At 48.0% G+C, this 23,942-nt stretch overlaps 1 protein-coding gene across 1 annotated transcript in view; it reads left to right on the top strand.

Moving 5' to 3' along the window:
* The window catches only part of MROH5 (maestro heat like repeat family member 5), a 71,191-nt gene that overhangs the window by 4,544 nt on the left and 42,705 nt on the right, over positions 1-23,942 (top strand). The window contains exons 2-11 of the mRNA XM_025394575.1: positions 5,916-6,097; positions 6,930-7,075; positions 7,472-7,600; positions 11,486-11,645; positions 13,194-13,246; positions 21,177-21,284; positions 21,594-21,710; positions 22,293-22,412; positions 22,854-23,000; positions 23,695-23,817. Coding sequence (XP_025250360.1) covers positions 5,916-6,097; positions 6,930-7,075; positions 7,472-7,600; positions 11,486-11,645; positions 13,194-13,246; positions 21,177-21,284; positions 21,594-21,710; positions 22,293-22,412; positions 22,854-23,000; positions 23,695-23,817 — 1,285 coding nt within the window. The remainder of the gene's footprint in view (positions 1-5,915; positions 6,098-6,929; positions 7,076-7,471; positions 7,601-11,485; positions 11,646-13,193; positions 13,247-21,176; positions 21,285-21,593; positions 21,711-22,292; positions 22,413-22,853; positions 23,001-23,694; positions 23,818-23,942) is intronic.

Here is a 23,942-nt window from a genome sequence, read left to right as displayed (position 1 = left end):
TTTGGTTCTTCTTCAAAATCATTTTGACTATCCTAGTTTCTTTACCTTCCCATATGAATTTTAGAAACAGCTTGTTGGTAACTACCAAAAAAAAAATTCCTGCTGGGGTTTTTATTGAAATTGCATTGAATATTTAGATAAAGTTAGAAAAAATTAACATCTCAACAATATTGAGTCTTCCAATCCATGAACATGGTATATCTATTTATCTTCTTGATTTATTTCATCAATATTTTGTAGTTTACAGTATATAGACCTTGCAATTGTTGTTAGATTTATGCCTAAATAACTCATGATTTTTGGTGCTAGTGTACATGGTACCTTTTTTATTTCAGTTCCCAATTGTTCATTGCCAGTATGCATAAATATGAATACTTTTTATTGACCTTACAATTTGTAAATTTGCTGAACTTATTTTTTAGTTCTAGTAGGCTTTTCTGTAGATTTGGAATTTTCCACTTGTATAATAATGCCTTCTACAAATAAAAATAGTTTGCTGCTTCTTTTCCAGGCTGTATGACTTTTATTCCTTTTTCTTAACTTCTTACATTGATTAAGTCCACAGTCTAATGTTGAATGAGAGGGGTAAGAGCAGACTTCTTGCCTTATTCCCAATCATGTGGAAAAATATTCAGCCTTTCACTATAAAGTATGATATTAGCTGTAGGATTTTTATAGATACTCTTTATCAGCTTGAGGAAGTTTTCTTAATTCCTATGTTTATTTTTGAATAGATGTTTAGTTTTACCAAACGTTTCTCTGCATCTATTGAGATCATTATATTTTCTTTCCTTAGTCAGTCAATCTAGTGAATTATATTGACTGATTTTCAAAATATTCAGCTAGCCTTGTATTCCCAGGATAAGCCCCACTAGGAGATGATGGATAAGCTTTTCTGTATACTTTGAATTGTTTTGTTAAGAAAGTTTGTGTCTGTTCATGGAAGATATTAGGCTGTAGTTTTCTTTATTTCCTAGTTTTAGTGTCAGGTTTTGCCTCATGGAATGGTTAGAAGTGTTCCTTCCTCTTCAATTTTGTGGAAGAGTTTGTAGTATTTGTATTATTTCTTCCTGAAACACTTGATAGAATTCAACAGTGAAGCCAACACAGCCTAAAATTTTTCTTTGTGGGAAAGTTTTCAACTACACATTCAATTTTCATAATATAGGGTTATTCTTGTTATTTAATTCTTGAGTAAGCGTTGGTATTTTATGACTTTAAGAAATGCGTCCATTTCATCTATGTCACCAAGTTTATTGACACAAAGTTATTCAGAATATCCCTTCATTATTCTTTTAATGTCTGTAGAACCTGTAATGATGTACCCACTCTTATTGATGTTAATAATCTGTGTTTTCACTTTTTTGCCCTAATAAATCCTGCTGGTGGTTTATCAATGTTTTCATCTTTTCAAAAAAATCACCTACTGGTTTCATTGATTTTTCTCTATTTTTTGTTATTTTCTATTTCATTAATTTTTGCTCTACTTTTTTTCTTGAGTTTAATATGCTGAGTTTTTTCCTAATTTATTCAGTTACAAGCTGATTTTAGACCTTCATTTTTTTCTAATACAGGTGTTTTAATTTGCTGCACCCCAGGGATTTTGATATGCTGTTTTTTCACTTCTGTTTTGTTCAAGATACCTTTTACTTTCATTACCATTTATTTCTTCTTTACCTATGGATTATTTAAAAGTATGTCATTTAGTTTCCCAATACTTAGGTATTTTCCACCTATCTTTCTGTTATGATTTCCAATTTAATTTCATGTGGTCAGATATCATGTTTTGTTGGATCTGAATCTTTTCCAACTTGCTAAGACTTTTTATGGCATAGAATATAGTCTGCGTCGGTCAATGTACCATGTGTATTTGAAAATAAAGTTTATTCTTTTGTGGTTAGAGTTCTATAAATGTCAATTCAGTTATATTGGTTAACAATTGTTTGAGCCTTTTATATTCTTACTGATTATCTGTCGACTTATTTTATCAGTTATCTATAGATGGGTATTGAAATTTTCAACTAAGATTGTTGACTTGTCTGTTTTTCCTTCTAGCTCTAACTTCTTTGCTTTATGTGTTTTGAAGTTCTGTGACTAGATGCATGAACATTTAAGATTTTTATATCTCCTTGATTAGTGAACTGATTCTCTTTATCCCTGTTATTTACTCTAAAATATACTTTGCCTGATATTAATATAACCACACAGTTTTTTTATATTTGTGTTAGCATGATATATCGTTTTCCATCCTTTTACTTTTGATTGATTGGTATCTGCTATATTTCAAGTGGATTTTGTATAGGTAATATACACTTGGCTCTTGCTTTTTTATTCAATTTGACAATCTCTGCTATTTGATTGTGGTGCTTTAATCATTTATATTTAATACGACTATTGATATGATTTGGTTTTAGTCTACCATCTTGCAATTTGTTTTCTCTTTGTCTCATCTCTTTTTGTGCAATTTTTTTCTCTTCTTCTGCCTTTATTTGCATTGGGTATTTTTTATGACTCCACTTTCTCTCCTTTGTGGACTTGCTAGCCACACATATTTTGTTTTGTGTCGTTTTATTATTTAGTCATTGCTTTTGGATTTCTAGTATACATGTTAACTTATCTCAGTCTACCTTCAAGTGAAATTATACCCTCAAGTAAAATTAAAGTATAAGCATCTTCCAACATTTTGTTTTCATTTCCCCCTCCTGGCTTCTGTGCTATTATTGTTATATATTTTACTTCTATATTTGTTATAAACCCACAATGCATTATTATTTTTACTTTAAATTTTAAAAATAAAACAATTGGCCAGGCGTGGTGGCTCACGCCTGCAATCCCAGCACTTTGGGAGGCCGAGGCGGGTGGATCACAAGGTCAGGAGATCGAGATCACGGTGAAACCCCGTCTCTACTAAAAATACACAAAAAAATTAGCCGGGCGTGGTGGCGGCGCCTGTAGTCCCAGCTACTCGGGAGGCTGAGGCAGGAGAATGGCGTGAACCCGGGAGGCGGAGCTTACAGTGAGCCGAGATCGCTCACTGCACTCCAGCCTGGGCGACAGAGCGAGACTCCGTCTCAAAAAATAAATTAATTAATTAATTTAATTTAATTAAATTAATAAATAAATTCTATTTACCTACATTTTTCCCATTTCCAGTGCTCGTTATTCTTTTGTGTAGTTTTCTATTTCCATCTGTTGCCATTTTCCTTCTGTCTGGAAGACTTTCTCAAACATTTTTTTGTAGTGCAGGACTCCTGATGATAACTTCTTCTGGTTTTTGTGTACATGAAAAGTGTTTTTATATCACCTTCCGTTTCTAAAGATATTTTCTCTAGGTATGGAATTCCAGCTTGGCAGGTTGTTGTTTCGTTTTGTTTTTTCCTTTCAGGGCTTTAAATTGTTGCACTACTATCTCTTGGCTTGCACTGATTTCAACAAGAACTGTGCTCTCACTTTTCATTCCTTTCATGTGTCTTTTTTCTATGGCTGTTTTTAAGATTTGCTCTTATAATTGGTTTTGGGCAGTATTATTTCAATGTGTCTTCATGTAGTTTTCTTTGTATTTCTTTTGCTTGGAATTTGTTGAATTTCCTGGATCTGTGGATTTATAATTTTCATCAAATTTGTAAAATGTTCAGGTATTATTTCCTCAAATATGTTTTCTTTCCCTTTCCTTCTCCTGTGGGGATGCAAATTCCACATACAAAATGCCATGTGATGTTGTCCCACATCTCACTAACGCTCTGTTTTGTTTTTTCCAGTCTTTTTTCTCTATATGTTTCATTTTTGGGTAGTTAATATTGCTGTGTCTCCAGGTTCACTCATCTTTGCTTCTACATTGTCTAATCTCCTGCTAACCCAGTGTATTCATAATGCGAAATGTATTCTTCATTGTTTTATATTTCCCATGTCTCTCCTTACCATGCTTATGTTTTGCTCTACCACGCTGAACATGAGAAATATATTATTAACAGTAATGGCAAAAATTGCAATTACTTTTGCACCAACCTTATAACTGTTTTAATGTCCTTGTCTACTAATTATATCATTTCTGTGTTTGTTTAAATTAATTGATTTTTCTCCTCATTAGGGATTTTTGTTTTGTTTTGTTTTGTTTTGTTGTTGTTTCTTTCCATGCCTAGCAAATTTTTTATTGGATGCTAGACATTGTGAATTTTGCCTTGTTGGGTACTGGATATTCCTGTACTTTTTAAATATTCTTCAGGTTTGTTCTTTAACACAATTAAATTACTTGAAAAGTTTGGTTCCTTTGAGGCTTTGATTTTAAAGCTTTAGTAGGAAGAGCCAAAGCATTGTTGTTTAGGGCAGATTTTTTTCCCCCATTACTGAGGTCATACCATTAACACTCTACCTAATGCCCTGTGAATTACCAGGTTTTCCACTCTTGCTGATGAGAAAAGGAACCCTTCCTAGCCCTGTGTGAGTTCCAAAGATTGTTCCCTCTACTCCTTTTGGAGCTTTGTGGTTCTTTTCCCAAATGTACTGAGCTCAGATGAAGACGGGGAATGCAGGGGATCCCCTGCAAAGCCCCAGAACTCTATCTCCTCCTTGTGCAGCTCTCTCCTGTGACTCTTCCCAGCAAACTCCAGCCACTTTGGCTCCCCCAGACTTTCACGTCCACTTCCTCAACTCAGAGAGAGTACTCGGTTTTATTGGGCTCCCCCTCCCCGCACTGCAAACTGGAAACTTCCCAGGCAGCTGGCTGTGGCCACGCTGGGCTCACCTTGCTAGTTTTCCATTTTCAGGGATCTTCATCCTGTGCTGCTGTTGTCTGATGTCTGATAATCATGGTTTTGTATATTTTTCCAATTTTTGAGTTGTTTAAGACAGGAGGGTGAAGCTGGTCCTTGTTACACCCTCATGGATGGAAGCATCACTGTCCTATATGTTATTTTCAGGACTTTGGGTTTTACTCTGAGTGAAATGGGAGGCATATGGGTGGATTTTGAGCAGCATGATCTGACATGCATCCCTCCCATGGTAGGACAAATGAATGGGTAAAATATTGAGAGATGGACTGTCTTCTGATATACCACAGAATTCACTGATTTGATTTGCTGACTTTATCTCATTCATTGATGCATCTCAGGAGCCTAGAACACGTCCCACCCATGGTAGGCACCTGGGAAGTGGGTACTAAGAGTGAACAAATGAATAAGGTCAGGAAGTGGATGGAGCAGGAGCCTGTTCCTGCCCCAGGAGCCCACGGGCAGGAGTTGTGATGGGGGACCAGGCTTGGGCAGCATCCCGGAATGGAAGGACATGGTCTCTTTTGGCCCCTTACGGCCACTAACACAGCCTGAGATAGTGCTTTCCCCACATTTGGAAGAGAAGAGGAAGGAGAGGAGAAGGCAGAGGCCAGCTTTGAGGAAAGAGAAGAGGAGAAGGCAGAGGCCAGCTTGGAGAAAAGAGAGGAGGCCTTCCTTGGAGGCCCCTGCATCCTCCCTTGCTCTGTTCTCACTGCTCCTGCGGCTCCCCTGCTCCCCTCGGGGACTTCACCAGTGATGTCTGGGTGACCGGAGCAGTCTCACATGTGGTCAGAATGAGACTGGCTCTCTCAAGTCAAGAGCCTGAGCGCTAGGGATGCCATACCCTGAACCCTGCAACGTCCCACCAGCCATGTCTGTCTCGAACCCAACCTCAGAACCTAACACTTGCTGGGAGGCCAGGCCCCCCCAGGCCTACAGGTGATGCTGCCTACTCAACAGTGTCCCTGAGGCCTCGAGACTCCTGCCCTCCTCCAAGGGCCCAGCCAGTCCATTGAATGGAAGGACAAACACATGGAAAGATGTAGCTGAGCCCAATGGAAGCCAATGCTGCGCTCAGCACCCCCTGTACTAACGCAGAAATACACACACATTCAGACGCTGACACCCAGGGTCCCTCCTCCATTTCAGAATCTCCCTCCCTGTCTCCACATCCACGAAAGACTCATCTTGCATGAAGGCACCCCAGGACTCTGCCTGCAGGGACAGATGGTCACACCCCACCACCATCCTGCTTCACAAGTCACAGAGCAGCCAGGCTGCACTGATGCCACAGGAGCACGGGATGTTCATGGCGGAGGCCTACAGTGCAGGTGACTGCCAGCCCTGGGCTCAGACAGGCAGGGGCGGGTCGGCCCAGATGGGGTCAGGCTCCAGCAGATCCCATGTCCCTCCATCAACAGCAGTCCTGAGGGTGACGACCAGAGGGAGTCTCTGCTCCAGGACCTTGAGGGTATCAAGTGGTGTAGCTATAGTGAAGCTTTCAGCAGAGAACCCTGCACACACGACTTGGCCTCTTCAGGCCTCCTGAAGCACCATCAAAAGCCCAAATGATGCCCCAGCTCACCCTATACCCCACCTCCGCTATCCTCCCATTCCCTTTCACACCTCAGAACCGCAGTCCAGGCCTGGCCCCTCCCTTATTCAAACACCATTGAATGCTGGATGACTGGACGGATGGTGAGAGGATAGGATGGATGGGAGGATGGAGGGATGAATTCATGACTGGTTGGGTGGGTGAATAAATTTATGAATAGCTGAATGTTGGGTGGATGGGCAGGTAGATGAATGGAAAGATAGATGAGCAGGTGGATTAGTAGATGGAAGGATGGACAGATGGAACGTGTGGGTGGATGGACAGATGGCTGGATGGACAGGTGGATGAGTGGATGATGGGCGGATGGGAATATGAATGGTGAGTGAGGACATGATCACGCACCTGCACTCCTGCTCCTTACCTATGTTGAACCCCAGAAAGTCCATTTGGACAGTCAGGAGGTCCTGGACTTCTTATGCATCCATTCCCCAGTTCTCATTTTCAGAGTACTCCTTCCATCCCCAGACCCACCTCCTGCCCGCCCAGCCTGGCTGCCACAGTGTGAGCTACCCACAGCCTGCTCACACGTGCCTTCTTGCCAACCTTAGCCATCTGCCTCAAGATGCTGCAGGACATGAACAGTGCCGACCTCTTCCACTTGAAGTACATCATCAAGAAGATTAAGAACATGGCTCGTGGCTCCCCCAAGCTGGTGATGGAAACCATCCACAACTACTTCATAGACAACCCGGAGGTGGGGACAGCTTGGGCCACTGGGGCAGGCACAGGGGGCGGGAGGGTGGGACCCCAAGGTGGGCTCAAACCCTGGATCCTGCCTAGAGCAGCTACATGACTTGGGGCAAGTCTCAGTTTCCTCACATGTCAAATGGGCCAAGTGGGGAGGGAGAAACACTGGACCCGCATGCATTGACCACCCTCGGAATGCGCTCATGAGGTGGTGATCCTGACCCTCACAGGTGGAGAAACTAAGGCACAGGGAGGCCAAGGGATTTGCCAGGAGTCATAGAACCATGAAGTGGCAGAGATAAATGGCTCCTCTCACACCCCTCCCTGTCCACGCCCCTGCCCACATCTCCCACACAATCTGACCTGTTCTGTCCCCAAGCCACCGTTGCTCTGCCATCCACAGATCTCCAGCAGGCACAAGTTCCGGCTGTTCCAGACCCTGGAGATGGTCATCAGGGCCAGTGACGTCCTGGAGGAGACCTGGGAGAAAACCTTCATGCAGCTCGCCCTGGAGAACATGACCAAGGCCACGGTGGGCCTCCCCTCCCCCAGCAAGTGGGCCAACCCCCCACGAGTTCTGGGAATGCCAGCGGCTGCCCCAGGGACCCAAGTGATGCTAGGCGTGCCCAGCCTTGTGAAGCCATTTCCATCCAGTGACTCGCGTTCTCACCCCCAGCCCTTCAGTGGGACAATCACACTTTTCCATCTCACTTTCCCATGTCAGGAAGGTGAGGCTCAAGAGAGCATTGTTTGCTAAGGCCAAGGGGCCCATAAGTGGGGGGGGGCCCTCTCCCCCAAGGAGGTCTCTCCCTGCAGCAGGCTATGGTTCCCCTCTGCACCACCTTCCTCACCATTGCATGGCAGCTGCCTGCAGCCCAGCCTCTGGAAGGCCTGCTGCAAGTCTAACCCAGGCTGCAGGCTGTAACTCCGCCCTTGGCCTCTACCTCCTGGGTTCTGCTCGATGGAGACTTGGGGGTCTGGACCTGAACTACCCCCACCCACCCCACCCCACCCCACCCCACCCGCAGCTTGCAGTCTGAGAGCCGGCCCCGGCCGCCAATTCTCCACTCCAAGGTGGCTTAGACTGACTAGGCCAGAGTGGCCCCAGGGGACACCTTAATACACACACACACCAGGGTGCCCCACGAAGCAGGAGTAGACACCATTTACCCTCCGTGTGGTGCCGAGTCTTAGTTCATGTGATCGTGCAGGAGGCAAAGGCCACTGAAAGTTCTTTAATACTCAAAGCTTCTCCCAAAGCGAGAGGCACAGCACAGCACACCCCACAGGGCCACACAGGCCTGTCCCACACAGGGTCAGGAAGCAGATGAGGGACCGTCTGAACATGCCTTCAGGGCCATGGTGGCAGGAAGGAACGAAGTAGAGACGTCCCCTAGGAGCTACAGGGACACTGGCAGGTCGGGGACACTGTAATGGGATTTCCATGCTCCCCAAAAGATGTAAGCAGCTTCGGCTGCTCACCTGGCCCTACGATTCAGCAAACTCAAGGAGAGGTTATTAGGAATAACAGACATCAAACAGCCAGCGCAGGGCCTACAAGCGTGGCCAATGCACCCTCCACACAGGGATTTGTGGCCCCATTTACCCATGGAGAGGCTTAGGGACTGGCCCGCAGTCACAGCCCAGCTGGTGGGCGGCAGGTGGGACACACCCCTGTGCTCCCCCAGAGAAGTGAATGAGGCCACCCTAGGTGTGAGACAGAGAAAAATGGGGAGCAAGGGCCATGTCCACTTAGTCCTTTTTTCCACCTCATTTCTTTTTCTTTTGGAATCCTAAGCATGTGTTTGTCACACTCACCATTGCGAAGTCTGTCAGGCATCTCTGCAGTTTACAGATCAACGATCCTAGGCAGCTGGGGTTGGGGAGCAGTGCCCCCAGGGAGGCGAGGGCTTCGGGACACTCTCAGGGGTGTGGTTTGGCCTCAGCCTCTCTGAGGGTGGACAAGACCCTCCTGGGGCTTCACGAGGAGGGGCCCCTGCACGGAGTCTGGCATGAACGAGGCCAGGACTGTCTACATTTCTGCTTCTGAACACACCGCAGCCCCACTCCAGCCCCCAGAGTAAGTGGACACTTCTGCGGGTCCCACTCACCACCTGGGGCACAGAGGGGCATCAGGCACTGTCACCTAGGTCAGGACCAGCCAAACTCAGACAATCTTCCAGCCCAGCATGGAGCTTGGGGTCAGCAGGGACCAGCCTGGCCCCACACTCCTGTTGCCCTGCCCCGGTGGGGGGACTGTGTTCCCTACACCCTGTCTCCCCTTTCCCGATTTACTCTTAAACCAGACATAGACTTAGGCTTCTTGGAGGTGGCTTCTTGGGCAAGGGCTTTAGGGAAGTAAGATTCTGAGCCTGTGCATTTCCAGAAATCTCTGGATTCGATTTCACACTGGACTGTGGGTTGGCAACCGCTGTCCATTGTCCTCTGGCCTTCATGGCTGTCGAGGATCCAGGGTCACTCTGAACCGTGATCCTTCACATGCGACCTGCTGTCTGCTGCGGAGCTCAGGCTGGTGGAGTCTTTGCCCTGCTCATTCCACAGGAGTGGAACTTGCTCTGGGTCCAGAATTAGCCACCAGGCTTTGAGGTCACGTATCCTTTCCATCTGGCTACCTGAGCCCTTGGTTCCACCGTAGAGTGACTAGGTGAGCCCTAATCTCTGTCTAGGCTCAGCTCTCTGTCTTCCCTTCTGTGCTCTGAGGATTCCCAGGGAGACGTGTCTCTCTGTCTTCCCTTCTGTGCTCTGAGGATTCCCAGGGAGACGCTCACCCAGGGGCCCTGCCTAGAGATCAGGGTCCCATCCCACGGCAGTCATGCCAGGCCTGGCCTGGGAAGTGAGTATTCCTGGAGCTTACGGGCCTGGCAACCCCTGGACGGAGACACTCATCTGCCCCCTCCAGAGACTGAGACCCCAGACTCTTGCTGGGGTGGGAGAGAGCCGGCTCCCCCTGTGTGTGCAGAGTGTGGGAGGTACATCAAGGGACTCAACTACTTCTAAAACCATGTCACCTTTAGTTTCAGCCCCCTCCACTGCCACTCCAGTTCCAGAGGTTGGGAGACAAGAGACCCCCCAACTTCAAATAGTGGGGGATGGTGCCATGTGGGTGAGCTGGCCTTGGCCTCTGCTCCACTAGCCTATACATGGTCTTCAGTCCCCTCACCTACCTGCTTCCCGCTTCCACAGTGTGGTTTTACTATTATCCCTTTTTAAAAAATCTCCTGAATGTAGTGTTAACTGAGGTAGGTTTTCAGAAAGAGCAAAATCAGATTCAATCACCATCTTCACAAGAAGCCCCCATAACCATACTTACCATGATCTATAAATGATATCTCCATTTCACGCGGTGATTCAAGCTGCATGGCGGGGCTCAGACACCCCCACTTTCAGACGCCCCCAAGTGCAGGCAGGCCTCCTGTTCACCTGCCTCAGAGCCACAGAAGCTGCCTTATGGCTCCTATGAAGACAGAGAAAAGAGTAGACGTCAAAATTGCAGCAAGATGTAAAGGGAGAAAGGTCCCAGGTATGACCACACAGGGCCGGACTCCGGGACCCGTGTGGTTCCTTCCTGCTGAAGATGCCCCTCTACTGGACAGTGGGGGCTGGGCCCGGGTCAGGGAGGCCAGGGACCCAGTCAGCATCGTTCTGCCCTTGAGCAGCTGACTCCCTGGCTCTCCTGGACAGGAACGTAGCGTCTGGTTCTGAATTCATGGTGAAAGAATTAAAGGATGTGACGTCCTGAGCCACCAGGAGCTCAGGAGGAGAGGTGATGTGGGCTGGGGTTTCAGGATGAGCGCCCTGAACCCAGGCCGTGGAGCAGGCTCTAGGTGGGAGTGGAGGCGCAGGCAGGCACACCGCGTGAGCAAGGGCTCAGAGGCAGGGAGGAAGAGGAGGAGGTGCTCTGGAAATGGACGCAGACCAGGAAGGCCTCAGGCTCCCTCAGCCTCAGTTTTCTACCAAAAGAAACATGGGCTGTGTAGCCGGGCGTGGTGGCTCAAGCCTGTAATCCCAGCACTTTGGGAGGCCAAGACGGGGAGATCATGAGGTCAGGAGATCAAGACCATCCTGGCTAACACTGTGAAACCCCGTCTCTACTAAAAAAATACAAAAAAACTAGCCGGGCGTGGTGGCGGGCGCCTGTAGTCCCAGCTACTCGGGAGGCTGAGGCAGGAGAATGGCGTAAACCTGGGAGGCAGAACTTGTAGTGAGCCGAGATCCGGCCACTGCACTCCAGCCTGGGCAACGGAGCAAGACTCCATCTCAAAAAAAAAGAAAAGAAACATGGACTGTGGCAGCTGTCCTGCCCCCTCAAACCAGCCCTGGCATGTGAAGAAGCGAGGTCTCAGAACAAGCTGCTCTTACTCTACCTCCCACCCTGCCTGCTCCCACCCCACCCCAGGAGCTGGAAGACATATACCAGGACGCAGCCAGCAACGTGCTGGTGGCCATCTGCAGGCACTCGTGGCGGGCGGTGGCACAGCATCTGGAGACGGAGCTCCTGACGGGCGTCTTCCCACACCGCAGCCTCCTCTATGTGATGGGCGTCCTGTCCTCCAGTGGTATGTCGGGCGCGAGGTTGCAGACAGGGTGGGGTGGGTCATGGAGAGTGATTCAAGAGGTCATGAGAGTGATTCAATCACTCTTTGAGTGATTCAAGAGACCCCACATGGGCAGGGCACAGGGGCTAAAGGTCACTTGTGCACCATGAGGTAACTTAGTGCCTGGCAGCAACAGGCTGCTGCCCCGAGGACCCCCATTGCCCACCACCCCTCAGAGGGCCCAGGCCATGCTCAAGACCTCCCTGGAAAGAGCAACACCAGGCCCAGCCGTGTCAGCCCCTCTGATGGCTCACCCACTCCTGCTGTCAGCATTGCAACAGCTGGACCTGGGCGGAGCCAGGATGATAGAGGAGGTCCCGGGAGGTGGCCCAGGACAGGTGTGAGGCTGGCACATGGCCGAGCAACTCCACCACCAGCTGCTGCATCTGTCTCCTCCCTTGGTCACAAAAGGCAGGTGGGCCCTCCTCCCCGGGCAGATGAAGAGATGGAGCTCAGAGAGGCGGCATGGCCGGCCAGAGCCACTCCCAGCCTGTCATAGCCTGCAGTGTCTGGGCCTTGCGTCCACCACAGCCGCTGCCACCAAGCTGTGGGAAGGGCCGGCCCGGACAGTGTGGCCTCTGAGGACCCCAGAGGAAGGATGTTCAGGGAGTTGCTGACACAAAATAGCGAACACTGATTAAGCACCTACCTAATGCCAGGCTCCCAGCCACACAGAGGCAAGGGCCAGCCTTCATTCATTCACTCATTCATTCACAACCATATGCTGCTGCACTTCCCACTGGGAGATGCAGGGCTGCCTTGAGGGCAGCTGGGAGAGCCCAGAGAGGAGAGGGACCAACTGCCCTGGGGCCATCAAGGAGGGCTTCCTGGAGGAGGCAGCCAGTATAGGCCACATCTAGATGGATGCGTAGGAGGGTGAGGACGGACGCTCCCTCTGCCAAGGGCCTTCAGGAAGAGTTGGTCGGCAGCCACAGTGAGGGGTGGGGTTGGGGTGTGACAGGGCCTGTGACCTGCAGGGAGGCCCAGGCCCAGCAGGAGTGTTTGGACCCTAAGACCTGGGGTGAAGCAGGACCCTGCTTGGCTTGGCCTTACACCCCCCACGCCAGGATTAGCAGGCTGGGTAGAGGTCCCTCTGCACCCTGGGGGTACTGCTGAGGCCACCAGATCCCTCCCCAAAGCAGCCTCTCCCTCTGGGGTAAGTTCCAAAGTTCCTGAAAAGCTCGACACTCTCACAATGCCTCCCTCCCAAAGACTTATTTTCCCACTCTTGAGGGGCCATGCTTGGTAGTGCCTCTCCATTCACCATGAGTGAGCCTGAGGCCCGGAGAGGGAGCCCAGCCCGCCTGAGGACACACAGTAAGGGCAGCAGGGCTGCAAGCCCACCCCAGCTCTCTGAACCCAGAGCCAAGCCTGGCTCATGTCCCTCCAGCTCCCACTCCCCATAGAGCTAGGGTGGGCAGAGGCCAGCAGCATCAGCCCGGGCCAGCGCTAAAAGCGGGAGGAGACGGTTGTTAGACAGGGTCCTATGACCCATCCCTCCTCCCACAGAGGAGCTCTTCAGCCAGGAAGACAAGGCCTGCTGGGAAGAGCAACTGATCCAGGTAAGGAGGCAGCCCAGCTCCCAGTCACCAGGCCTTCTGTGGGGGCAACAAGGGAGAGGCAGCAGGACAGGTGCCTGGGAGGAAGGGTAGGTGGAAGGAGGGAGGAGGAAGGGAAGGCAAAGGGAGAGAGAAAGGGAGGAAAGGGAGGAAGAGAGGATAGTAGGGAGACAGGGAAGATGGGAGGAAGGAGGGCATGTTGGGGAGGAAGGAGGGAGGAATGAGAGGGAGGGGGAAAAGAAGGAAGGGAAGGCAGGAAATGGGGATGGAAGGGGAGGCAGGAAGATGGGGGAACAAGAGGGAGCAGGGAGGTAGGGAGGGAGGACCTCTACTCTGCAGATGAGCACACAAGTCTGGAAAAGGGAGGGGACCGCAGTCACAGGGCCGGTAACTGTGGCACTGGGATTGGGGAGGGGACCACAGTCACTGGGCCAGTCACTGCGGCACTGGGATTGGGGAGGGGACCACAGTCACTGGGCCAGTCACTGCGGCACTGGGATTGGGGAGGGGACCACAGTCACTGGGCCAGTCACTGAGGCATCAGGATTCAAACCTCGGTCTCCACATGCCTGGCTCAGAGCACATACCCAACACTCTGGGCCAGAGCTGCGGACCTGGAAGGAAGGAAGCAGGTTGGGGTGGACGGAGGGAGCCCCAGCCAAGAAACAGAGTCCGTGCAGGCCCATCCCTGAACACACACCCACGTGAGTGAGGGTCTGACATGGCTGAGGGAAGGGACACGAGACTCCCGCCCCCTGGATCCAAGTCCATATTCAACCAATCACCAGTCTGTGACCTGGGGGGACCCACTTCACCTCTCAGTACCTTAGTTTCCTCATCTGTCAAATGGGAATCCAAGCACTTCACTCAAATGGTGGGTATGACGAGTATACGAGGTAATCCGTGTAAAGTGTCGGGCACCGTGCCAGTGACACAGGAAGCCCTCGCTAATGTCATCATTGTTCTATGGTAAGAGTTGTAGTGGTAGTGACAGGAGCAGCAGCGGTGGCGGCAGGAGAATACTTGGAATGGAGCGGTATCCAGTAGAAGTAGCACCAGCAGCAACACAAGCAATTAATAGAACAAGAAGACAAAAAATCACCGAGGATAGAGAAAACTTGAACAATACATTAACCAAATTCATCTAATAAAGTGCAAACAAAATATTCGCCAGAGGATGTGGGGGGAAGTGGGGATGGTTAATGGGTACAAAAAATAGGAAGAATGAATAAGATCTACTATTTACTAGCACAAAAGCGTGACTATAGTCCATTATTTAATTGTAGATTTTAAAATAACTGAAAGAGGCTGGGTGTGGTGGCTCACCCCTGTAATCCCAGCACTTTGGGAGGCCGAGATGAGCAGATCCCTTGAGGTCAGGAGTTCGAGACCAGCCTGGCCAATACGGCGAAACCCCATCTCTACTAAAAATACAAAAACTAGTCCAGGGTTCTGGGACACGCCTGTAATCCCAGCTACTTGGGAGGCTGATGTGGGAGAATCACTTGAAACCGGGAAGCAGAGGTTACAGTGAGTCAAGATTATACCACTGCACTCCAGCCTGGGCAATAGAGGGAGACTCCACCTTAAAATAAAGTAACTAAAAGAGGGCCGAGCACAGTGGCTCATGCCTGTAATCCCAGCACTTTGGGAGACTGAGGCCGGTGGATCACCTGAGGTCAGCAGTTCAAGGCCAGCCTGTCCAAATTGAGGAAACCCCGTCTCTACTAAAAAATACAAAAATTAGCCAGGCATGGTGACATGCACTTGTAGTCCCAGCTACTCAAGAAGCTGAGGCAGAGAACGGCTTGACCCAGGAGGTGGAGGTTGCAATGAGCCAAGATCGTGCCATTGCACTCTAGCCTGGGCAACAGAGTGAGACCCCATCTTAAAAAATAATAATAAAATAAAATAAAAGAGTACAATTGGATTGTTTGTAACACAAAGGATAAACGCTTGAGGTGATGGATACCTCATTTACCCTGATGTGATTATTGCACATTGCATACCTGTAGTAAAATATCCCATATACCCCATAAATTTATATATGTACTATATACCTACAAAAATTAAAAATATTAAATTATTTTTTAAAAATCACCACAATAGACCATATGCCGAGCCATATATCAAGTTCCAACAAATTTAAAACGGCTGTAATCAGAGTACATTCTCTGACCAAAATACAAATTAGAGTTCAATATGAAATATATCTGGAGAAACTTCAAATCCTTGGAAATTAAACAACACATTTCTAAATAACCCATCAGTCAAAGAAGAAATCATAAAGAAAGTTAGAAACTATTTTGAACCGAATGATAATGAAACACAACATATGAAAATCAGTGGGATGTGATAAAAAGCAATACTTAGAAAGAAATTTATATTTTAATGCCTATATTAGAAAAGAAGAAAGGTATAAAATCAATTATCTAAGCCTCCATTTTAAGAAGCTAGCCAAAAAATGAGCAGATAATAAACTCAGAGTAAGTAGAAGGAAGGAATAACAAAAGCTAGAGCAGAAATCAAAGAAACAAAAAGAGACAAACAGCAGAGAATGGCTGGAACAAAAAGATCAATACATTGAGCCAGATGCCATGGCTTACGCCTGTAATGCCAGCTACTCTGGAGGCTGAGGCAGATGGACTGCTTGAGGCCAGGAGCTCAAGACCAACCTGAACAACATAGTAAGACCCTGTCTCTAAAAAACTTATATTGAGGTTGAATATGAGATTTAAAAAAAAAAAAAAAAAACTTCTAAAAATTATCCAGGCATAGTAGCTTACACCTGTAGTCCAGCTACTCATGAGGCTAAAGGCAGAAGGGTCGCTTGAGCCCAGGAGTTCAAGGCTGCAGTGAGCTAGGATCAAACCACTGCACTCCAGCCTGGGCAACAGAGCAAGACCAATCTCTATTTAAAAAACGATAAATAAATAAATAAATTGATAAACCCCTCACTAGACTGATCAAAAAGAGAGAAAACACAAAATACCAAGTTCAGAAAGGAATAAGGAACAACACGACAAACCCTTCAGACTTTAAAAATTATAATGAAATATTCGATAAATTAGATAATTTAGATTGAATAGACAAATTCTCTATAAAACACGTTACCAAGTTGAAATGAGAAGAAACCAAAAATGAATAGTCCTATATCAAAGAAATTGAAATCATAATTTAAAACATTCTCACTAAGAAAACTTCAAGCCCAGACACTTCTATCTGTGAATTCTATCAAAAAGTTAGAAAAGAAATAGTACTAATTCTACACAATTTTTTTCAAGAAAATAGAGGAGGAAGGAATAACTTCCTAAATCATTTTGAGGGCTACACAACCCAAATACATTACAAAAAAAGAAAGAAAACTAAAGACCAATATATTTTATGAAAATAGACTCAAATCTTTTTTTTTTTTTTTTTGAGACAGTCTCGCTCTGTTGCTGGAGGCACGTGCCAGGCTGCAGTGGCACAATCTCAGCTCACTGCAACCTCCGCCTCCTGGGTTCAAGCAATTCCCCTGCCTCACACTCCCAAGTAGCTAGGACTACAGGCACACACCACCACGCCCAGCTAATTTTTGTATTTTTTTTTTAGTAGAAACGGGGTTTCACTATGTTGGCCAGGATGATCTCAATCTCTTGACCTCATGATCTGCCCGCCTCAGCCTCCCAAAGTGCTGGGATTACAGGCGAGAGCCACCATGCCTGCCTGAAAATAGACTCAAAAATCTTAACAAAATATTAACAAATTGAATAAAAGGATAATACACCATGATCAAGAGGGTTTATCCCAGGGACACAAGGCCAATTTAACATTTGAAAAGCAACAAGTGCAATTCAACACAGTAAAGAATAAAGTAGAAAAAGTTCAATCATATTTATAAAAAATGATGTGGAAAAAGCATCTGACAGAATTCAATATCTGTTCATGATAAAAGCTCTCAACAAACTAGGAGTAGAGGGAAACTACCTCAATGTGACAATGGACATCTAAAGCTACAGTTAACACACTTAATGATCAAAGACCGAACACTTTTCCACTAAGATCAGGAATAAAGCAAAGGTGTCCTTTCTCTCCACTTCCACTCGACATTACACTGAAGTTGCTAGCCAATGCAATAAGGTAAGAAAAAGGAGAAGGGAAAAAAGACATAGAGATTGCAATTGAAAAAGTAAAACTATCTCTTTTGTAGACAATGTGACTATATACCTAGAAAATCTTACAGAATCATGTTTAAAATACTAGAACTAATAATTACTAATACTTTGATTTAGCAAGATCTCAGGATACAAGATCAATATACAAAAATCAATTGAACTTCTATATATTGGTGACAAACAATTAGAAAATAAAATTTTTCTAAAAAATGACATTTTCAACAGCATTAAAGATATGAAAGACTCAAAGATAAATGCAACAAAATCTATGCAATATTGTTACAAAGCATTGCAAAAAGAAATTAAAACAACCCTTAAGAAATGGAGACATATGGTGTTTGTGGACAAAATTATTCAATAATAGTAAGATGTCAATTCTCCCAAAATTGATTTGTAGATTGAATGCAATGCCAATCAGTCTCAGAAAATTGTGTTGTAGTATTAAATATAAGCTATAGAATACATTTTTATAAAGAAATTTTAAAGAACCTAGAATAGCCAAAACAATTATGAAAAAGAATAAAATTGCAAGAAATCTGCTACTTGATTTCAAGACTTACTACAGGGCTACAGCAAACAAGAAATGAGGCATCGGCATAGGTTAAACAAATAAATCAATTGAACAGAATAGAAAATCCAATATCAAACCATATGTAAACAGGTTTTTTAAAAAAAAAAAAAAAGTGTCAAAGCAGTTCAAAGGGGAAAGTCTTGAAAAAATAGTTCGGAAGCAATTTCATATATGTCAGCAAAAAAGTGAACTTTAGTGCCTAGTTCAAACCATTCACAAATATTAATTAGAGATGGAGCCAAGGCCTAAAATGTAAAAGGTAAAACTCAAAAGTGTCTAAAAGAAAATGGGAGAAAATCTTGCCAGCCTTAGGGTAGCTAGATGTTTCTTAGGGCTCAGAAAGTAACCATCATAAAGAGAAAAAAAATGATGTTAGATTTCATCAAAATTAAAACGTTTCATCAACTGATATCACTAATAAAATGAAAAGGCAAGCCACAGACATGGAGAAACTATTCACAATCTGTGTATCGGAAAAGAGACTGTATCCAGAAGAAAGAAAGAACTTCTATAACTCAGTAAGCAAAAGACAAAGAGGTCAATTGTTTAAATGAGCGAAAAGGCCACATCACACGTCAGGAAGGAAGACATCTCAATGACCAATAAGGAAGTGAAAAAACGATCAGCAACGTTAGTCCTCAGGGAAGACTCAGTTAAAACCACAAGGCGCCGCCTCCGCGTCTGCGCCGAGGGGATGCAGGTGAAGAAAGGACCACAACAGACACTGGCAAGGACGTGGAGCAAGCAGAACATTGAGGACGGGATGGGAAAATGGCGCAACCTCTTTGGAAAAACTGACATTTTCTTTTGAAGTTAACAGATGACTCAGCAATCCCACTTTTCGGTATTTTACTCAAGGGATGTGAAAACATCCATACGCAAAATTACTTCTACAAAAATGGCCATAGCAGCCTTATTCATTCTAGCCTCAAGCTGGAAACAACCCAGACAGGCAGAATTCTGCACACTCTCCCAAAAGATCTAAAGTCAATCATCTCAGTGTCCATCTCAGGAAACTAGAGAAGGATCAAGTTAAACCTGAACCAAACAAAGAAAATGAAATAATAAAAGTTAAAATAGAAAAAGAGGAATGAACTTGCGGTACATGCAACGACATGGATGAATCTCAAAAACATGCTGAGTGAAAAAGTTCCAGACACAGAAGATCACAGACTGCATGCTTCCAATTACATGCAATTCTAGAAAAGTCCAAACTAATCCGCAGGGAAATCAGAACAGTTTTGTAGTGATAGAGCTGAACCAGGAAGGGGCATGACAGAGCTTTTTGGGGTGGTGGCAAATGCTCTATATCCTGAAAGGATGTGAATTACGTGGGCTGGATTCATGAACTCTACAGGAAAGATCTGTGCACTTCATTGTGAGTTAAAATACCTCAATTTTTTAAATACTTAAAACTTTAAAAATTAAAAATTTGGGGAAGAGATGGGCTTCAAAATTCAGAATATTTTAGATTTTTTAAAAAGTAATATGATATACACGCTGCATATTCCAAGAACATCCTTAACAGGGTCTGGGCAGATGCAGAATGAAATAGATTAGGATCCCTGCCACAGAAGCAAATAGTCACACCAGGTCCCACAAATTGCATCACGTCAGTGTGGCTCAGTGTCTACTGTCCAGTGAGGTTGCTGCAAAGCCAAGGGGGAAAAATGTTTAATTTTCTGAGCTTGGGGATTTGAATTTTAGACAAGGAACTGTGGCGTTGTTACATGCAACAGCGAACAAAGACAGTAAAGGTCTGGGGGAGGGGACCTTCTGGGGGACGACCTCAGGACTTCCCAGGGGGCTGAGGTTTCATAGAGATTCTGCCGACCCCTGTCTTGAGGGTGAGAGAGCCCCGCAGGTCCTACTGCACCCTAGTGCTTTACAGATGGCCAGGAGGAGGTCTACCCTGGGCAGACAAGCTCATCCAGCTTCTGCCATAAGTGGGGGAGCATTTCCATTCCAGGAACCAAGGGATCAACCCCAAGGAGGATGCAAACGGTCCTGCCTACGTCTTCTGCCCCACCAGATGTCCCCTCGTGCTCATGGCATCACATACTTAGTATTCCTTCAGGATAAACTTCTAGAAATGGGGTTGCTTAGGGAAATTGTCCATATTTTAAAATTTGATATTGACATTGCCTTTTAATTGAGATTGAAAAAACCTTCCAAAAATGCAGATCCAACCACCCTCCCACCAAAGGACACTTCCTTGCTGATAGTCAGTGTTTGACTGTTTGCCAATCTTAGTCAAAACGTTACATTAGTTTTCATTCCTGAAGTCTTAGCAAGGTTGAGTTTACAGTGTCTTCATCATTTATGTATCCCTTCATCATTTTACAATGTCTTGTTTGTCATCTTCTTATCGATTTATAAAGTGCAGGTCGTTGATCCCTGATGTTAACCCTTGGCAATAGGCAGCAACAAAGATCAAAACAAAATTTTGCCTCATCTTCCAACTTAATTTATAGTAATGTTGCTGAACTAGCTTTTTAAAATGTTTACCTTCACATTTATCAAATTTTGGCTTTTAAGGTTTTTGGGTTTGGGATCATAATTTTGGAGGTTATCATCCAACCCCAAAGAATCTTTGGATCAAAAATCTTGGAAATGTTGAATCACAGAATCTGGGAACACTTGAAATTGAGAAATATTGTAGTCATCATTATAAAATCACGTGATGGTAGGAACGGAACTTTCAGGACCTTGTATTTTGAAGGGACAGTTCATTCATTGATCTGATTTCTCCTTCATTGATTTATAAAATTAATGGCCTATCTGCTGTGTGCCAGGTACCACGCAGGGTGCTGGTGCAGCTGTGAATTACCAGACGAGGCCCTGCCCTCCCGGCACCCACCGCAGAGGGGCCACCTTCCGCTGGCTCTCACTAATCATCTGCTCTGTCAGAGACTCCTGGGTGGTGCCCGGGACACAGTCAGGACTCCATTCCCCAGTCTCCTGGTTTTCCAGCCTCACCTTGAACCCCTCTGCAGAAAGAATCTTCAGGAATGAGTTCCCTGTCCCTCAGAGTTGTAGAACAAAGAAGAGAGCTAGCGATGGGGACTCAAAAGAGGGGAGGGAAAAGGGGGTGATGGATTCAGGGTTCAGGGTGGCCAGGGTGGGCAGAGGCAGCTAGAATCCCAGGCCCTGCTCTCAGGTAGAGAGAGAGACGGCTCCAGCCCCCATGCCCCTCTGCTGACAGATGGCCATCAAGTCAGTCCCGTTCCTGAGCATGGATGTGTGGTCCAAGGAGCTGCTGTGGACACTCACCACGCCCAGCCGGACCCAACAGGAGCAGTCCCCTGAGAAGGTGAGCCCCACCCTGCCTCCAGGAGCAGCCCCTGCCTGCCCCCTACACAACCCCAGGGGCTCTATCCATAGGACACCCAGGGCCCTAGCAAGAAGTTGGTGGACTTGAGGCAGGGGTGGGGCCTGGACAGCAGGACTTGAGCTGCACCTGCTGCAGCCACAGGCAGAGGCTTGGACAGTCCACAGCTGGTGTCGCAGTGGCTGCAGGGGCCCGGGGAGGCCAAGCGAGTGTGGTTAAGGGCAGCTGCTCAGAGGAGGTGGCAGGCCATCGGGGGGTCAAGCACCGGATAAGATGCTGCCCTTCCCACAGGCCTTCCTGTTCACCTACTACGGGCTAATCCTTCAAGCTGAAAAAAACAGTGCCACAGTCAGGAGACACCTGCAAGCCCTCCTGGAAACATCCCACCAGTGGCCCAAGCAGAGGGAGGTAAGGACCCAGGCCCCACCCTGCCCCCACCACCGTCTGACCCTGACCACAGGCTGAGCCTGATGGCTGGTCTCATACTACGCCCTAATTCTGATCACAGCTTGAGCCTTCTCCCTGTTCTCACTCCAACCCCTGACCCTGGTCACAAACTAAGGTCTAACCTTGGTCTATGGCTGAGCCTTGATGCTGATCACAGGCTAACCCCTGACCCCAGTTACAGTCGTGATCTCAGCCGCAGCGTAGCCCTCCTCCTCCATCGTAAACACATCTCCTCATTCCCACTCCGGCACAGCCTGCTCATAGCCGGCAGTGAGGGATAATGGGCCTCCAGGGATCCACCTCTGCCCCCCGTGCCCCTCACTCCCCCTACCAGACCCCATAAGCCATGTGTCCCCTGGCATGGGCTCGGTCACAGGTCCTGACAGAGTGGGGTGGGTGCTGGCTGCCCTGGGGCCCTGGATGAGCCCCAACCCCCTCTGGGGGTCCCATTCCCCCTCAGTTTTCACTCCTGCTAGGGGAGAAGCCGGGTCTGTTCCTGGACTTTGGGGTCCCCTGATGAGTGACCCTGACCCCGACTTACAGGGCATGGCTCTGACCTTGGGGCTGGCGGCCACCCGCCACCTGGATGACGTCTGGGCTGTCCTGGACCAGTTTGGCCGGAGCAGGCCCATCAGATGGAGCCTCCACAGCTCCTCCCCGAAGGTACTGGCTCAGGGGTCCCCAGAGATCAGCAAGGGGCTGGGACGGCAGGACCCCCACCCTCCATGAAGGCCAGCCTCTGGGGACTCCCAGGACACTGCCCAGTTCAGCAGGAGGGGAGGAGGTGGGCGTGGGAGGGGCCCCCACAAGGAGGGGAAGGCAAGGGGCCTGGACTCCAGCCAGCTCCAGCAGAGCCGAGCGCCCCGCACACCCCACCCTAACACCCCGCCCAAACTGTGGCCCTAACAAGGCCCGAGCCATCCCCCAAAGAGCCAGTCCCAGTCCCCCTGTTTTCCAACTGAGGGCCATGGAGGCCCACCGCCCCTCAGGACAGACGCCTGCCCTCAGGACCCTGCTAGAGCTGGGCGACCACCTCCACAGCTCTCCGGAGGAGGGTAGGGCGGGGTGCTGACACTCCTCACCTACCTGCCACCCCTCGGCCAGAACTCGGAGGACCTGCGCTGGAAATGGGCCAGCAGCACCATCCTCCTGGCATACGGCCAGATGGCGGCCAAAGCCCGGGCCCACATCCTCCCGTGGGTGGACAACATCGTGTCCAGGATGGTCTTCTACTTCCACTACAGCTCATGGGTACGCCCCTGGATGCCCCAGCAAGATCCCAACACCTACCCGTCCCCACCAAGACCGAGTCCTGGATCCCAGCCCAGCCGCCCTGCCGGCCTCTGAGAGCGGAGAATTCCAGGACCTCCCAGGGCCTTGGAGCCCACCGCCACCCCACCCTGGAATCATGAGGAACCAGGCCGAGCTTCCTGGTGGCCCCACGGTTTCGTCTGTCCGTCCCACCGAAACTTCTCTGGGCTTCATGGTGCCTCTACCCTCACTTCTGCTCTTAAAGCAAACCCTGGGTTTTCACTTTGGGGGTGAGGGACATGGGTGTGGAGAGGCCAGGCTGACGTCCATCATGCCTTGATGACAAGCCCCTGACTCCACACCCCACACCAGGGGCCTCCAACCCAGGTCACTGTGAGAGGCCCCGCCAGGGCTGCCCCCACCCCAAAGTAGCCACATCGCTGCCCCGGGTCGCCGCTGCTGTGGCCCTGGGGCATGGGGTTGCCACATCTCAAGAGACTTACAGGCACTCTCCCAGTGTTTAAACATTGTCAATTTACAGTTTTAAAAAAAACCATGCAGCCCCACCCCTTACGAAGCCCCCCAGATGAGGCCCCAGTGGGTGGTCTCTGTGGCCCCTCGGATCACAGCCTCACGCTCCTGCTCCCACTGCACGTTCCCACGTCCCGGGCCCTGACCCTGTCCCCCATTCCAGGATGAGACCCTGAAGCAGAGCTTCCTCACGGCCACCCTGATGCTGATGGGTGCGGTGAGCCGGAATGAGGGCGCCCACAGCTACGAGTTCTCCCAGACCTCCGAGCTCCTCGAGTGTCTGATGGTGCGTTCCAGGCCCTGGGCGAGGCGGGCAGCCTCTCTCAGTTTACCCCTTGCAGAAGGGGTGGGGTGGGTTTCTAGGTGGTTTCACTTGGAAGTGAGACAGACCAAGCCTGAGTGGCTTGGTGC

The sequence above is a fragment of the Theropithecus gelada genome, chromosome 8 (assembly GCF_003255815.1).
Source record: "Theropithecus gelada isolate Dixy chromosome 8, Tgel_1.0, whole genome shotgun sequence".
NCBI lineage: Eukaryota > Metazoa > Chordata > Mammalia > Primates > Cercopithecidae > Theropithecus > Theropithecus gelada.
This window is presented reverse-complemented; position numbering and strand designations above follow the sequence as displayed.